This window comes from Protopterus annectens, chromosome 7.part1, assembly GCF_019279795.1.
Source record: "Protopterus annectens isolate FY-2018-M chromosome 7.part1, PAN1.0, whole genome shotgun sequence".
In the NCBI taxonomy this organism is placed as follows: Eukaryota; Metazoa; Chordata; order Ceratodontiformes; family Protopteridae; genus Protopterus; species Protopterus annectens.
In genome coordinates, this window is record NC_056740.1 from 91,305,993 (window position 1) to 91,324,446 (window position 18,454).

General features: G+C 39.0%; 1 protein-coding gene across 2 annotated transcripts in view; it reads right to left on the minus strand.

Moving 5' to 3' along the window:
• MYO1E (myosin IE) overlaps positions 1-18,454 on the minus strand; it is a 1,655,775-nt gene that overhangs the window by 161,505 nt on the left and 1,475,816 nt on the right. For both annotated transcript variants that reach the window (XM_044078573.1, XM_044078572.1), the window contains exon 22: positions 13,948-14,093. In XM_044078573.1, coding sequence (XP_043934508.1) covers positions 13,948-14,093 — 146 coding nt within the window. The remainder of the gene's footprint in view (positions 1-13,947; positions 14,094-18,454) is intronic.

The window sequence follows — 18,454 nt, forward strand, 5'->3', positions numbered from 1 at the left end:
TTCAAGATCCAAATAAATCATCCTGTCTCTGTACTCTGCTCTTATTAGACCGATCACTGAATACAATGCCCATTTGGTATGAATAAATCCAAGTACATTACTAAAACTTGAAAGACCCAAAGATGCATTATCAAGAAAATCAAAGGCTTTAATTCCTACATGCAGACTGTGTCAATGTGACCTGTGTCTCACTTTTCTAGCCATAAAAGACCCAGCCTATTTGACCTTCAGATTCTTTGCAAAACCAGTGGCTCTATAAACACCTGCAGCAGAGACCTAAATCTGCACCAACAAATAAGACTCACTGAAGAGATATATTTCTAACTCAGTGCATTCCTAGGCTACGGAATAAGTTTCCACGTGTCAAAATTTGACTGACTACATTTAAGGGTGGTCTTGATGACTTGACTGGATGAGCAAACAGACATTTACACCAGGATTGTTATGTACAGCTCTGCTCAGTTTGTTAGCTGAGCAGTATTAAGTGTTTGAAAATGGAAGCACAAATGCCTAAGCATGCCTACATAAAGATGTACATAGCTTGGCATTTTATGGGACTAGTGAGTGATTGCTTTGCACTGTTTCTATATTCCCATGAGCATAAAGACTGGAGGATGGAAGATGGCAACTAATGTTTTCCTGCATAAAGCAGTCTTTAGAAGAAAGCCAGGAATTATGATATTTATGAAACTGTTAGCTTCACTTACAAAGAAAGCGGCTAAGGAAATCTTTTGGATGTGGTGTGCATGGACTTTAATATGGTCTTTGTTTTCTGTACCACACAGGGAAGTTACTGGTGAATTACAATGTATGAAGGCAGAACCCAAAATGATGAGGTAAACAGCAAACTGACTGAGACCAAAAGAAGATGGTGCTTTTTATAGATAAAACACTGGCTGAAAGAGCAGAAGACTGTGACAGTGGAGAAACTGTCTGTGAAAAGCTGGGAAACTCCAGACTACTCTTGGATTCCAGTTCAGGCTCAGTTTTATTTACTGTATTTGTGTCAGATATTATTCTGCAGTTCGAGGGAAGGACCAGCCTGTTTTAGATGAAAAAAACTGAGCAGATGTTCATGCCTCAAATATTAAATAATCAATAGATGCATCAACAGCACTCTATTGACTTAAATTTTAATGGAGAGTAATGATGTCATGCATGTACTTAACATTTCTAAAATCATCATTAATTTCAAATGATCAAATTCTTCTACCAGATTTACAAGCAGTACATAACACTGAGGTTTCCCCTTGTCCATCATTAAAAACATTTCATTAAGAGAATGGAGAGTCTTCAGATTTTTATTTGACCCCCCCAAACTGAACACCTTGAACCATGTTCACATTAAAATCATGTGCTTTAAAATATTTTGCTAATTCCTTCAGGAAACTAACAGGCCTTGATTTATTAATTCTGGTTTACAGCTGCCCATATAAAGAAAATGAAATGTTTCAGATCTCTTTAATTTAAAATATTGCTAAACATAAAATTAAAAAAAAATGCCAATGGTTATTTTTTTCTGCTCAATAAGCACTACATAAAGTGACTGAGGGAACCAACAGGAGTGAGATGCTCCATGCAAATTAGGCCAATGACTGTGAAGCTGAATGGACTGCAAAATGCGCTATTTAGGTAAAGGCATAGTTTTCCAAACCAGCAAACTGGGTCATGGGATGAAGAATTTACTGCTGGTGGTGGAGTAGAGCCTATCAATCTGGGAAGCCAGTAGCAAGTGGCAGTCCAACTTTATTTTAAATTGCCACACACACAGCACAGCTCACCCCACTGATTCCTGTGATCAGTGACCTTATTAACAAGTTTGGTAATGTACCATATTTACGACTGGCCAGTTTCTTTATTTACCTTGCCAAGCTTGGCTGTTACTCCACCAGGTCCCCTCATGCAGTACTTCTCTATTCCTTTTCTTATATTAATTTGCACAGGTTATGTAATGTTAATCATCACTTCTTTCATGAAGATCAGGGGCTCTTGTTACCCTATTTTCCTTTCTAAATTTATAGAGTATTCAGGCTAACAATGTACTTATTTTACTCCCATATATCTAAGTTCACAGACATGTGATTCAAGTAGTAAGATGCGTGCTTCAGTAAGCCTTCTGTTTCTTGCAGTTCCCACCTCTACATCTTTTCTGAACATCCAGTCAGAACATATATATTATGCCTTGCCAAAATATGTAATGAGTTTACACTATTTCTTTTATTTTTTGTTGCTCAGAAAGGAAGCTGCTTTTATTTAATCTGTATATTTTGCATAGTTATATTCAGTTTCTACATTTCTGATTTATGCTATTCACTTTTCATGTTATATAGCTTGTGGGGTGCAACCATGCTACTTTGTGTGTGCATCTTTGTTACTGACAGTGTGTGTGTACATGCCCCTCTGGGGCATATCAGTGTAACATTTACAAGGTAAGTAAATGAGAACCTTCACTCTGGCTGCTGCGTTATTTGTAAAGTAAATGTAAATCAATATTCATTTAGTTAAAAAACATGCACAGTGACTATGAGGATCTGTCAGTTTGGAAATGAATAGAGTGTTAAAAATGGGTGTTTGTAGAGTGTTATCATTTCATTGGCTGACTAAAGCGACTGCTCACGTTGGTCACTCCTTGCATAATAGCTATGTATAACTCTCGATAAGTCAAGGACAAATCTCAACAGAATCAGGAACAAATCCAGAAATAACCAGGGACATTTTTAAAATATTAGTACTGTTAACTTGAGACACTGCCCTAATAAGAGAATATGAGTTAATATGCATTTTCTGAGGTAAAATAATATTATTTATTAAGTGTAATTCACTGCCTTTTCTTCAAGTCACCAATGTTAGGAAGGACTGGAAGGGACAGAGATAAAAACTGAGTCGAAACTAGGGCTTTTCTGGCATTTAGAAGACTAAAGCTCCCACATGTTAATGAGCTGCTTCCTGTGGCAAGGGTGCAGGATTTGAAACTTACCCACCAGGAAGAAGTACAGAACTCAAAAAAAGCAAGCCACACTGGTGGAATTATAACATCAATAGGCTGTATAACAGAAGGAAAAAAAAAACATGGCAACAATTAAGTGGTATAGCACCCAGCAGGAGAAAAACACTTTCAAACTAAACAGACAACTCAAGAGGACAAATAAGGTCAACCAAGGCCAAATATAAGGTAAATTTGGCCTCCCAGGCCAAGGACAACCACAAGGCATTCTTTATCTCCACAATCTCAAAGCCAATACATAGTTGTGTGTGGAACTCCTATATCGAGTCAGAAGATATAGCAAACTTACTGTTTGACAAATTCAGCTCCAACTTTACCACTCTCCCCCCCCCCAACCTCCATTCAGGAAATACCATCAAATATAACTTCCCCTACTATCACTAGGGAACAGGTCTTTAATGCTCTCTCTATGGCCAAGAACACTGCAGGAAATGGCCCAGACAATATCCCAGTATGCCCAGCATGAAACATGACCTATCAGGCTTTCTGGAATTGCTATTTAACTGTAGCCTCCAAACAGGCTTTGTACCTCAAGAATGGAGAACAGTAACTATCATACCTCTACACAAAGGTGGGCCATCTACAAATCCTGGAAACTACAGACCCGCAAGTCTCACTAGTCACATATGCAAAGCCATGGAAAGAATTATCATGGAAATGATCAGTAATAACATAGGAAACCTCCAGACATTGAACCTAGCCCAATATGGTTTTATCAAGGGCAGGTCATGTCTAGTCAACTTGGTAGATTTCTTCGAGAAGGTCATCAAAGCAATGGATGAGGGCAAAATGGTTAGCACTGCCTAAGTTGACCTGCCCAAGGCATTCGACACAATACCTCACTCAGGCATTGTTGACAATCTCAAGAGGTTAAGAATAAACCCCTTATGAGCTTTTCTCTCCGGGCCTCCACTGAAAATGGGCTTCTACCCTGTCAGATTTTCTCAGTAATCAAATGTTAATAAATAAATAAATCAATTAATAAATGTCACCTGGTGGATAGCCAGTTGGCTCACAGATAGGATCCAGGAAGTTGGAACTGGTGAGTCTGCCTCTACAAAGAGTCCATTCACAAGAACAGTCCTTCAGGAATAGATCCTGGGACCACTCCTTTTTGGTAGTTACTTTTCTGAAGTCAAGGCCAATATCAGTGGCCTTTGGCTGACTACATTTGCAGATGATTGCAAATTAGTAGCAGTCACAGAATCCTTTAATAACACAAATTTTCTTCAGGAAGGGCTGATACAGACAAATAACAGGCGTCAAAGCCACGGACTAAAATTAAATGCCAAGAAATGCATAATGGTACCCTTCAGGAAGTCATCCATCCCTGGTAACTATCATATTGACAACACACCCATAAGATTTGACCCAGTAGTCAGGGACAAGAGGACACACAGACAGTAATCTAGCCTTTGACCATCACATGTCTACAGTAGTATGGAAATCATTCTATGCTGTGCAACTTATAAACAAAAATATAGCATCTAGGTCCAAGGAAGTCACTGTTCCACTGTATTCAGCATTCTACAAACCTATCACTGAGTACAATGCCACCTTTGGTATGTACCTAACCAGGCACATCTAACAGTTGGAACATCCACAGAGGTGCCTCACTAAATGAATACAGGGCACAAGTATGTCCTATGCAAACCTCTTCAAGGCCGTATCATTGCAGTCTGTCTTTCACAGGTTGTTGAGGGGAGATCTATGTCTGGCATACAAAGCATTATCAGACCCCACCCTGATGGACTACTAGCATACCTACAAGACAGCACAGCACAAAATTACCCATTCTAAAGACTTAAAACTTTTCCTGTGATATCAATAGCACCTGCTGGAGAGACAGGTATGTATCCTAGAGACTACCCCTTCTCTGGAGCAGGCACCCCGTCCATGTGAAGCAGAGCTCTTTACTAACCCAATTTAAGTGCAAATTGGACAATTAGATTGGCAACAGGAAATTCATCCCTGGCATGGCACCTATGTCTGTAATGGACACAGGCAGCCTGTAAACGTTTCATCTTCCAGGACCCTGCTTGTAAATGTTTCACCTCCCAAGCCCTGCTTACACTTATCAAGGGTACAAGAACTAGTCAGAGATTTGGGATGCATGACTAGGCTTAAAAAGGCCCTCTTGGTCATTGGCTTAGTACACACCTATGAACTTATGTCCTTGAAAATCAAGGACAGTTGAGAGGTTACATTGCCATGCAATGCCTCACCTAAAGTAAGAGGATGTTTTTCTGCAGAAATCCCTGGATGGTAGACAAGTCCTATAAATCTGCCTCATGATTACTGATGAGGACTGAATGGAACTGCAATTATATTAACAGAAAACTCCACAACCATGTCTGGGTAGGGAAGGAGTGGATGGGAATAGGGTCACAGGAGTGGGTAAAGTTCTTCAACCAGTATCTTTACAGTACAGGTCAATTAGCCTTTAGAGACAATTTTTTAATCCATGAACAGGTAAATCAATGACAAACTAACTTGCTTGTAATGTTGTTCACTTTTCTTGGACATATTTATTTTTATTTACATTGTCGGGGTTAATCTTACTAGACCAATAGCCTTGTTTCAGGAGAAACCGGGGGTGGTATTCATGCTGACTACAGGAATTTGGCCAGGGTTCCAGGGAAGTTTCCCTACTCTTTGGACCTGCTAGATGGTACCAGAGGGGAACTACTGGAGTAAGGAAGACTTCCAAGATGGAGGAGAGACGGGATCATAATGCTGATAGTGAAATGAGCAAGAAAATATTGAAAGTTTTGTGATTGTGATTGCAACTCATGAGGAAGTTGTGGTGACAACACTGCAAGCAGGAGGTATAGTTACACAGATTTAATGACTCAGGGTAATACAGAAAATGGTAATGCTGTACAATGGGGTGACATGGTAGAAAGAGTGTTTGCTGAGAGAGCAGATCACTGCCATGGAATCAGAGAAGGAAGTCAGGTATCTGGTGCATGTTTGACTAGTGGAGAAACTAGCTTTAAGGGCATGTACTGGGAAACGGGCTTCAACAAGAAACCATCTTAAAGATTAACTTTTGCAGAAGCAGTAAAACGAGACTAAATCCAGACTGGAAATACTAAAACAAGCAGGAAAACACAAGAAGGACAACCGACTAAAATAAAATGGCAAGTGGAAAGAATTAAGATTAAAAATAATGAGAAGCCAGACAGATATAAAGTACTTGGCAGGATAATTGTACCACTGGGGTTTAAACTGCAAGATGTGTGTGTGTGTGTGAAGTGGAAAAAAATTTACCATCTCATGGAAAGAATACATTTTTCAGAATTTAGCAGTGCAATTGACTGCACAACTTAGGACAATCTGACAATCAAGGGACTAAACTGAAAATGTATTTTCTAACTGAATATATCAATGTGCGCTAAATTAAAAAAAGTTTATGATGCAAGAAGTGTATGGATGTGGAGAGAGGCTTGGGTAGCTTTAAATATGTGTGAAAGGAAGGGAAGGGTAAATATGCTTCAAATGTGATCAACAAAATGGAAAAAGAGGTAGTGTAACATAGTGAGGGTGGCCAAAAACATAGTTTTATTATGGAGAATGAAGATCACTTAGTGCAAGAATGCAAAAAGATACAGTCAATGTGCAGAAACAAGTTAAACAGTTAGGAATTGTTAGCTAGGTGTAGGAAATATAATGATTTAGGTTATTTTTGGATGGATTCCATAAAGAAAGGCAAAAGAAAGCAAAGCATTTTTCGATAAAAAACAGCCTGAGCAAGATGGTGCAGCTACAGAGGGTGGGGGTGCGGAATGAGGAAGAGAATGAAACAGTGGTGGATGAAGATGTAATACGGAATACTGACATAATAACAAAAAATATGGAAGTCCAGATACAAGATGAAATTAATACAGTAGGGAGTGATAAGGGAAATTAAGGGACTACAGAAACAGGTGAAGGAAACCAGCAGGAATAAAAGTAAAATTCACTGGGAAAGAGTGAGAAGGAGAAAAATAAAAATAAAGTTTGCAACCACAAAGGATGAAGGAAAAGGATAATGTTTCACTTGTTGTTGTTGTTGTCTCTTTCGGCTTTTCCCGGTTAGGGGTTGCGACAGTGGAACTCCGATCCGCTAATGATTGGCAGTAGATTTTTACATGCCGAGTTGCTGGCCCTGATGCACAACCTTTAACGAAGGTACGCCCATTCACGCATGTCTCCACACAGAAGACACTTTAGCTGAGAATCGAACAGGACGTCTTACTGTGAGGTGACAACACTACCGCAGCACCACCACCACAGTATCTAATGTTTCACTGCTAACAGTAAATGTAAACAGTATTAGAAATGAAATTAGAGGCTTGACAGCAACAGAACAGTGTAAAAATAAACATGGGCATTATACGCTTGTTAGATAAAAAATACAATAAAAGACACAAGAGAGAATTGCAGCTGTAATGGGAAGAAACATTTTTGGTTGGTAGAAAATGAGATGTGAACAGGCATAAAAGTTACAATAAGAAGCGAGGAAGCAAAAACAATGGACATAATAGCAGTTATACTAGGAAGACTGGTAGTATATGATATAAGAAAAGCAGAGAGTAGCAAGAGTAGGGAAAATGTCTGAAGACAAAAAGCTTCCGATGGTGAATATGTCAACATGTATGATAGGAGACTATCACAAACCAGTCTGTAACAAAGATAAAAACCAGAAAAGATGATTTCTGACAGTACAGGTGTGTAAGATCTTACCATAACAGTAGATGTCCTACTTCTCTCTGTTACAGTATTGTTTACCCTTGGGGTATCCTGCCAAAGATAGATTATGTCCTGCCAGTACAGCAAAGCCTTTACATCCTTCAGTTTTTTTCAGGTCTGAGGCATGTCCTATGTGCAAGGTATAAGGTACATACATGACATATGTACGCCTAATCCTCAGAACTGAAGTGTCCTAGGAGACGCTGAATTACCACACAGAAAGCAATAACATGCCTAAAGAGGAAGGGAAGCCGAAGGATACAACAATGAAAGAGGGACCCTTGGCCAGAAGTTTGGCAACAGAAAATAATAGGGAGCAGAAGGGAGGGATAGAAAACTACAATAGTGAGAATAGGACATCTACTGTTATGGTAATATTTTACACAACTGTACTATGTCCTTTCTTATCAGTGTTGCAGCATTCTTTACTCTTGGGAGAGAACAAAAGGTACTGGAAAGTATGCAATAAGGAAGGGAAAGAAAAGCCCTCCACAAACCTATGAAGGATACCTGTTCTAGCCTTGGAAATGACATCCAACTTGTAATGTCTGGTACAAGTGTGGCTTCTAATATGGACCTAGTATCCCGAATCTTGAAAAAAGCACCAGATTAGGCTACTGTGCTGGTAGAATCAGCATGAACAGAAGAAGAAAGCTCCTTGCCATGAAAAGAATAATAAAAAAATGGCCTTAGAAATCCAGGAGGAAATGATTTGCTTAGATATTGCCAAACACAATTCCCTGCATGAAATGAAACAAAAAATTGCTCAGATTTCCTCATGCATTTTGTATTGTCAAAGTCAAGTAATATCAGAGTTGTCTGAGTAAATCCAAGTTGTGTAGTACCCCTTCACTAGACGTCTGTGGAGAGGGAAAAAAGAGGTAAGCTGAATGGACTAATACAAGGACAAATCATTAACCACACTGGGCACAAAAGAAGGATTAGTACAAAGAGACCCTCTGTCCTTGTGAAAAAACAAAACAGGATGAACTGTCATGATAGCTTGAAGTTCAAAGACCCTCTTGGAAAACGTAAGAACCACCAACAATACAGTCTTACAAGTAAAATGCTGCAGGGAAGGAGAAAAGACAAGCTCAAAAGAGGACTGATTCAATTTTTCAAGAACAAAATTAAGGTCCCAATTAGGAGGAATAGGCTTTCTTGGAGGCCTTATATGAAGGACGTTTTTCAGAAACCCAGAAGCTAGAGGTGGACCCAGAGGCAGATAGGCAGACATGGCTGACAAACGAACTTTAACAGAGGAATATGCCAAACCAGCACAGAGCAACTCACACAAATAAAAAAGGACCACAGGGATCTCACAGAAAATGGGTCCAAGTCATGCTTGAGATACCAAATAGAAATTTTCTTCCATTTAGGCACATAGGGCTTTCTAGTAGTGGGTTTTGTGGCCTCTTACAAAACCTGAAGCAAGTTGTCTGAAAACTGGTGCTTGAAAGGAATCAAAACTCTTATCACTCAAAGTGCCAGTTAAGTGTGGACAAGTGAGGGTGAATGAGAGATTATTTGTCTTGTGTGAGGAGATCCATCCTGTGAAGTAGCTTGTGATGACTGCTCCTGGTCAGGTGAAACAGAAGGGGGAACCAGTGCTGTCTGGGATAAAAGGGAGTCACTAGCAACATTTCAGTGTGCCCCACATGATTTGTGCAGGACCCTGGGAAGTAGAGGAATGCCCTGAAATCTCCTTTTATTGGATTTTTTTCACCTTTTTGAGAAAGGTTCTATTCTTTATGAATAAAGGGACCAACCTTGGCAGGGTAGTTTATCTGGAAGTTAGGTACAGGAGAAAGGAAGACTTGCTTAAAATTTTGCATGACCTTACCTTTCTCATGAAAGACCTTAAAAAGTTCTGCAGCCACAGAACTAAAAAGATGTTGCCTATTTCAGAGGGCAGTCCAGAAGCTTAGCTTTGACATCCAGAAGTAAAGGCTGCAGTCTAAGTGATGAGAATCTGTAAAGAACAGACCCAGCAGAAGCTGCTCTAGAAGCATCAGTAGCATCATAGTTGCACTTAACAGACTGCCTAGCAACCTGAGAAGCAAATGAAAGAAGAGATAATATAGAAGATGTAGTGTTTGAGCCTCTAAAGTTGAGAGGATATTGCCTAATTTACCCAGAATAAACAAAAGGTGTCTGATCATATGAGATTGGTAATTGATAGCCCTAAAAGAAAGTGTGGCAGAAGTATACATAGTTTTGTTGTCATTATCAGTGAGCAAAGCATTAGAGGAAGGAAAGGTAGGATTCTTGTAACTTTCCAGATTCTAGCACTTTGTAAAATTTATCTGGTTTCTTTGGGTCATGTGTCTGAGAGACGGAATTAATAGAAGTAGTGGCAAAAGGATCCAATAAAGCCATCAAAACAGGACTGATAACAGAGGATTTAGGCACTTAAATTTCCAAAAGAGTGTAGAACCTTTTCTGGATGTCAGATAACTTTGAACCGCTTACACTGAAAATATTACATCATTTCAAAGACAGTGTCTCCAAAGGAGAGTTCCTTCATAGGAGAATTAGGAAGAAAATGCCAAGGAATCATCTCCATCAGATTCAGAATCCTCCTCCTCTTCAGAATCTCCTGTCTTTTGAGAGAAAAAGGGGTAGTAGTAGCAGCAGCACCAGTAAAAATGAAGGAGGCTTCAAGGTTCTGAGTCCTCTCCTGTTTGGTATCTACTTCACTGAAGTTCAAGCCAACACCAAGAGACTCTGGTTAACCAAATTCACGGATGACTGCAAATTGGGAGCTATTATTGATTGTCAAGCTGATGTGGACATCCTACAAAAAGGCCTAATGGAAACTATTGGTGCCAAAAACCATGGCCTTAAGCTCAGCACCAAAAAATACGGTGCCCACAAACTACCATATCAAAGGGAACCCACTTAACTCTGAAGGTGTTATAAGGGATCTAGAGACACAGGTAGATAGCAATCTATCCTTTGACAACCACGTCACCACTGTAGTTAGGAAGTCCTTCTACGTGGCATATCTCATCACAAAAGGTTTCTCATCCATGAAAAAAGAAGTCGTTATCTATCTCTACTCATCCCTGATCAGACCCATTATAGAGTACAATGCCCCATTTGGCATAGACACCTCCAACAACTGGAGAGGCCACAGAATTCCTCACTTAGAGGATCTTAGGACTCAAACATGTGCCTTATGCAGATTAGGGTTGCCACCTTTTCAAATGGCCAAAGTGGGACAATTTCAGGACACACATCAGATTTTACAGGCTGACACATACCCACAGTCAGTACAAAGGATAGAACTTAAGTTTTTTGCCTAAATAAAATCTTATTCCTGTAGCTTAGTTGCTTATTCTGTTTCTTGTAACATTTAGGTATTTTAGATACAGCAATAACTATTTTATGTAACTATTACATAAAATATGGGACATAATTATGTCCTACAATCTCAGGACATTTGCCATTTTTAATATTTTTTGTCAGGACACAAGTGCCCAAAGAGGGACTGTCCCTTGCAAAGTGGGACAAGTGGTAACCCTAATGCAGATAGACTTAAAAAACTTAAACTTTACTCCGTCTCATATCGCCTACTTAGAAGAGATCTCTGCTTGACATACAGAGCCATGTCTGACCCAGTTTTGCTAGACATGCTTCATCTAAAAAAATCCCAATCCCTCCGTGCTACTTGTTCCAAAGACCTCAGTCTTATCACCACATTAAACAGAACCTGCTGGAGGGATAGGTTCCTAACCCAGAGACTTCCAATACTCTGGAATAAACTCCCTATTCACGTCAAGCAGAGCACCTCACTGGCCCTCTTCAAGAGAAATCTTGATGAGTGGATGGGAAATAGGAAATTCACCCCGGGGATCACTTCAATCGCATTGCTAGATAGGAGCACAGGGAACTAACGTCTTTTAAGCCAGATGACTGGGAACACTATTGGGCTAGACTTACACTGGGCTCCAGGCTGTTAGCCTAGTACTTACCTATGAACCTATGAACAGTTCCTATTTAAAATCCTGCCATTTCTTCTAAGAGTCCTTGGATGTCTAAGGGAAATTGGATGTCTAAGGGAAAACAGTTTGTTTTTTCTTCTGCTTCTTAACTGTGATGTCTGCCTGTACAAAACAAGGTGGCACAGAGCCCTGATGCACCTTAATCAGGGAACTGTGAACTTCTTCCCTAACTAAGATCTGATGTATGCCATCGGGTCCCCCCGAAATAAGCCTAGATTCACTCTTCTTGCCAGAAACGGACTGGTCAGATGTGATGGAAGCTGCCCTACATTGGCCTCTGACAAAGTCACAATGGAGGGAGCAGATGCAGAAACTGGATGGTCTGAGATCTCATCAGTAGACATGGCAGAAATGTCTGGGTCTGACTGGAAAGCAGAAGTCTCAAGCTTTGTTTTTTTAGTCCTCCTCTTCAGCATCTGAAGGACATCAGAAGATAAGGACTTTGAGGCTGTTTTATCTTGGGCAAGCTCTGTACACTTCTGATTCTCAAGGTAAATTTTCAATGAAGATAGATGGTTACATAGAGTCTTAGATACAAACCAGTGACAAACAGAGCAGTCCCCATAGTTGTTTTCAGTACTTAAACAAAAAAAGACACTGAGTGATGGTCTCTGTGAGGAATTTGCCTAAAATAGTCACATTTTGCACTCTTCATTGACATGTACAAAACTTTTAAGCAGAAGTACTATAAAATAGGAAGGGTCGTACAATAAAATAGGAAGGGTCACCAACAGGGATACTCATTTGCGTAAAGGCTGAGGAAGAGGCACTAATCAGGACTGGAGTTGAATCAATAGTTCAACACTCTGGCTGGAGGCAAGAAAGTTCTGAGGTAATTTGCAGCCATACATCCTCTATGTACCTCTTGCCTCCTTCGGGATGAGGTCATACATTGGACATACATCACAAGAAGAAGGTTTCCAGGCCTTGGTATGGTGACCAGAAGTACGATTTTTGTTGGCAGAATATCCCATCTGTTGTAATACTGCAGCAGTGATCCATGGAAAGATATCTGCATATCGTCTCTACCTCCTTTCCCATCAAATACAACAAGGCATTTATCTAGATTTCATTTGACACTTTAGCCAACTTGGTCACCACTTTAAATTGTGCAAACCTTTGACTTGTTAAAAGTTTGCCGGCCTGCCTGGAGATGAACAGCTCTGCCGGGTTAAATTTGGTGCTTCCTTAAATTGCAATTTATTTTTTCTTTTTTTAAGTAAAGTGATTGCTTTGCCAGGTAAACAACTTATTATCAGTAAAACAAATAGCTAAACTTGATAGATTCACTTCAGATGGTACAGCGTAGGTTTGTAGCAGATAGTGTATATAATTTTTTTCTTCATCAAAAAGATCCTGTTTATGACATCATATTATTAAATGCACCGCTGGTCACCTAGTGATAGCAGCAGTATCAGAAATGCCAGGATTCACTAGCATTAAAGTTTTATTCTATAGGAAATGGCAGTTCAAAAGAAAAGATGTTAACACTTTAGTCATTTGAAGCACACTGAGCACAGTATCTAAATGCACTACATGACAATATGCACACAAAACTTTTAAAAGGTCAGTGCAATACAACAGTCTTAAAGTAACGATGGCTTGAGTAAATATTCAGAACATATGCAGACAAACAAACAACTTTATTTAATTTATCATCATGGGGGACCGTATGACAGAAGTCACTTGATGCATCTCATCAGCAGTGAACATCAGTGATTCTAGACAGCATCTAAGAAGAAGTTGTCTAAGAGTTTAGCCTGTGAGGAGGAAGGACACTGTGAAGCAGAAAAACTTTCAAATGTGATACCTAATGTTAGGTATTATTGCAATACTAAGAACTGATACAATAGAAAATACTGAATTTTTGAATGCGCATGTCTACATATAAGCTTGTACACAAATGTATACTTCTATGACCCATATTTGGTACTTCATTCTATTATATGACTTACCTTATGGGCTATATGTGCAAAATAGAAGGAATTTAAATACTAATGCTCCTTTAAATTATCAAAAGACCGTACTTTTTTTTAATTATGTCTCTTTGTAAGTAAACGTCAACCGTGCAGAAGAGTGAAATTCAATTCCAGTTTGGAAAGCTGAATGCAACTGGTATATCTAAGTATTTTTGTAAAAGCAAAGCTAATTTCTAGCTGCCCATGAATTACTGAAACATAATCACTCTGACGTTTCACTTACCTTAATGAAACAGATAAGACCTTCTCAATTTCAATCCTTCTTTTTAAAATTTCCTTCACCAGCCCTTTCTCTGGTCCTTGCTTTACCTTTTCACGACCAATCAGATACATGCATTTTGGAGTAAGGATAAGGTCTCGCTTTATACCCTGTACATTTACAAAGAAAAAGGGTCCATCATTGCATGTCTCTTTCAAATCAGATATAGGAAAGCAAACAGCAATTTCATTCAAAAATGGAATATGTGAAATACTACAAAATACAAGACTGACATTTCTGGTTGGGAATTAAGGATATATCAGCAATACTTTTACTTAACAGCAACTGCAGTGGAGAAGCCAACATTCTAATAATACATGTGTACAATAAATATATGATCTTCATTTTTGTTTATTAAAAATTAAATAAATGCTGCATCCCCCAAGTTTACTGAAAAATGATTTGTCCATAATACTACATGATGAACACACTTGCCACAGTACCTACTAAAACTACTATATACACTTGCCATAGTATCTATTAAAACTACTATATATGTAGCTTATCTGACACTGGCAAAAGCTAGTCGATTTTATTAATGGGGCTTGCCTGTAAATGCTTCTGCAGCAGTTCTCAGAATGTGCATTAATTGAAAATGTAATTTTCAAAGAGCTATACTGTACAAATTGTCAGGGAAAAGCCAGTACCCTTAAACTTCTGAAACAATTATACAATTTGCCTAAAGATACAGTGACTTTGGTGTTTGCACATTTATTTGGGAGTTAAGGTGGAAAGTACTAGGAGCCCCTATCTTAACCAGACTTTACTTATAACTTGTCCAGTTTCCATAACCATAATTTGATGACTTCTACAATTTTGAGCAGTAATACTGTTGCACAAGTGATGTCTGGACATGATGAACCTGCAAAATCCACAACTCCTATGAAGTACTTTAATTTATAAGGAATTTACTGCCTAAAACAGAAAGACAAGTCTGTGAGGATTAAGGATAAAGGACAGAATCAGAACTTTGATGACCCTTTTTATCTCTGATATGCTGGAGATGATAGATCAATTTACAGACATGTACACAGATTTCGTTTCTCAATAAAAATTATACATTAACATTTCTTCAAGGAGATCAGTGCTGCATTACAATGTTTATTAAGAATTGTCTTTTTTTCACGTAAACTTGTGATGGATGTCTTCTTAACAGCAATGTGTGCATTGCCAGAGTTGAAAAAGAAATCCGATGTTAAAAAAACTGCATCAGCTCATATTTCAGATAGTTATTAGCAGAACAGCACTGTAGTGGCTTTGGTTTGATTAAAATTTGCTGTAAACAGTTTTCTTATTCAGCACTGTGATTTGACTTTGGACGTGTAATCTTCAAAGCCAAATTCTTAAAAAAATACATGTATCGTCTGCCAAGTATTTTATATGCTTCTTGTTTCTTTGCTGTATTCAAAATAGTTTCAAAATGAAGATATGAAGCTACCTGAAGATTCTGAGCTTTATTCATCAGCCTGCTCCAGGAGATAAAAGTTAAAACCACTAGAAAGACAACATGGTAGATTTTCTCTGCAAATACTATTCTGAGCAGGAAAAGGCAGATCATGTTTTTAGGAGATAATATTAGGGAAGAATGTTCTTTTTTGCATTCAGAAACAAATGTGTAGAGCTGCACCACTTAACTAATACACCAATAATCTACACTGAAACCTGTTAGGGAAATCTTTTCCTTAGTTCACTACCTACTCAGGCATAGCAAATGGGATTTAATACACACATTTTTAAGGCTCCACCACTGGCCTTCGGGCCTTACCTGTCACCATTTAGTTTCTTCTTAGGTTCATAAGTACTAGCTAGGCTATTGATCCATGAATATCTTTAGAAGTCTAGCCCTGCATTCACATGAAGTTTTTACCCCTTGTCATTTAAGTATAAATAACACAGAGCCGAGTAGAACATTTATATATGTTTCCCCTACTCATAAAGGATATAGGTGCTACACCAAGAATACATTTGTAGTTTCTCATCCATTCACCCAGATTACATCTGAATAGAGTAAGGGAAACACTTTGTTTGATGGGGGAAGAGGAAGACGATTCCAAAGTGGTATTCTCTGATACACATACAGCCCTCCAACATGCTCTATTTATGTTGCAGAAGTGATTAAGATCTCTTGGCTGGGTGTTTATTCCACCATTGGACTTGTGAATGTGAGTACATCAGAGAGGACAGGGTCTACTGAGGCTCTGTATGTGAGGTAGAGATTGTCCCTTAGTAATCTGTATCACAATGAGAAGAGGCTTTGAGATGGTCTGTGTAGTTTATGATTTAGGTCCTTGATTCTTCTGATGAGAAAGCATTGTTGTCTTTTAAGTTTTGTTAAGTGTTGCACATGTGCATATCAAAGAAGGGCTTAAGTGCTAAACAGATTGGAATGATCCCAATCTTGGACTTGAGCACCATGCCATTAGTAATGAACAATGAAAAAGGACAGCTTGCTGTCCACATAAGTTCCTAGTCCCTTACTACAGAATCAGCAACGTGCTTGCCAAAGGAAACTATTATACATTTTTTGGCATTTAGTTTTAGTCCATGATTATGACACTAGCTCTTTGTTTGGGAATGGCCCTCTTGAAGGACCTTGATGTCTTCTGAAGAGTTTAGGATGGACGAAGTTTACAGTCACCTGCAAACCATTTACATTTGTTTTGACCATTGAGAAGCAACAACCAAAGAGTAGTGGCCCAAAGACTGAATCCTTTGGTACACCACTAGTGACAGGTCTTCTGGAGGTTGTACAGCCTCCCAACATAATTTCCTGAGTTCTGTTTTTGAGCCAATTTAGTATCCAGTGAGTTACACAGAGATTAACATTTAGCTGGGACAGTTTATCAATAATACCAGAGTGTGGGATGGCATTGAACACTTTTACATGGTCTAGATATGTGGTATGTACTGTTTTTTTCCACATCCATTGCTTCAGTAACCTTCTAAAAGAAGTTGGCTAGATTAAGCAACCAGGATCTGCCACTGAAAAAAACTGAATTGGCATGAGTCAGTTAGTTGGCAGTTTCCTAGGTCTTTTTATCAACGTAATGATCCACACTATATCCTTACAGATGAGGATGGTCAGTCTTATTGGTCTATAATTACCTTTCTGCAGGGGATAGCTATTACGGTCTTCTATTCATCCAGCTTCAAGCTTGTCTGAAGACCAATACTGAAGACCTGTGCAGGGGGTTTGACACATCCTGTTTCAAGATGGTGAGAAGGCAGCCTATTAGGTTATCCAGCTTCATAGAAACAGTGTTCTTGACCTTGAAAATTGCTCTGTTTTTGAGAGAATCGGGTGGAGATGCAGGCATCTGATCTAGAAATGTAGGGTAGGGAGGTGGTGAATTTAGAACTAAATGTATCTGTTAGTAGACTGGCTATGTCCTCAGAGACTCAGCATGTGATATAATTATCTTTTAGCTCTGTGAAGTGATGAGCATTGTTTGAGGTTTCTAACAGAGAAGGCTTTATGTTCGTTTTTTTGCTGGGTGGCTTGTATCTGAACTTTGGTTAATGTGATCAGGGACTGGTGTTCCATGTTAAGTACAACAAGATCATGTTTGACATTTTGATAGTTATATTTATTGCTGCAATAAGTTTGTTCTTTTACTGTAGAGCCTGTTTATATTTGGATTCCACCACAGGGGCATTTGCTTCAGAGGGAGACAGCTGCATCTATGCAGCTATTCACATGTGCATAGAATATGATGGTAAAGACTTCCACGTATCTAGTCCTGGGCATCCTGGGTAATATGATGGTTGACTTGTCAGCAGGTAAGCATCACTCTTCAAGAAATTAAGCTTGATGGCTACTGAGACAGTGATCAGACACACTGAGAATGGAAGAAGACTAACAAAGCCCGACATAGCCCTTTCTCCCTGGGACATGACAGTTGAATGTAGACAGCACACCTATATCAGGATTCCTAGTGTGTGCTGCTTGGATAATTACTCACATCTCCTGGTGGTTTTGGAATTGCACTTACTATTCCCTTGGTCACCACCCATGAGATGCATAATCAGTGGCTTAGCATTGCCACCCTTCTCCTCAAGTACGGTGATCTGGCATCTGGTGCTCAAACTTTTCTCCTCTGGCAGGCCCTCCAGTTTCTAAAATTTCTTAATATTTTATTTATTATGAAAACATAGTTGGAAAAATAAGTTACAGTATATGGCATTAAATTAGCATGTAAACAAAGACTAATTTTTTTGTAGAAAGGCTCAGTTATAAGCTACTTTGTCTCTGTGGCCATACAATTCATTCCTTGAAGATAAATGCTTACAGAGTGACAGATCATACCAGGATATTGTCCAAGATTCTCAGGACTGACAGGTCAGTAGTGGAGCTTAAGCAAAAAATTACCACAACCCTAAAGCAGCATGCTACTAAAACCCCTTTCCCTAACAGTATCACTAAACAAGACATCAAAACACATTTTACAGACAGCGATACTCATGCACAACA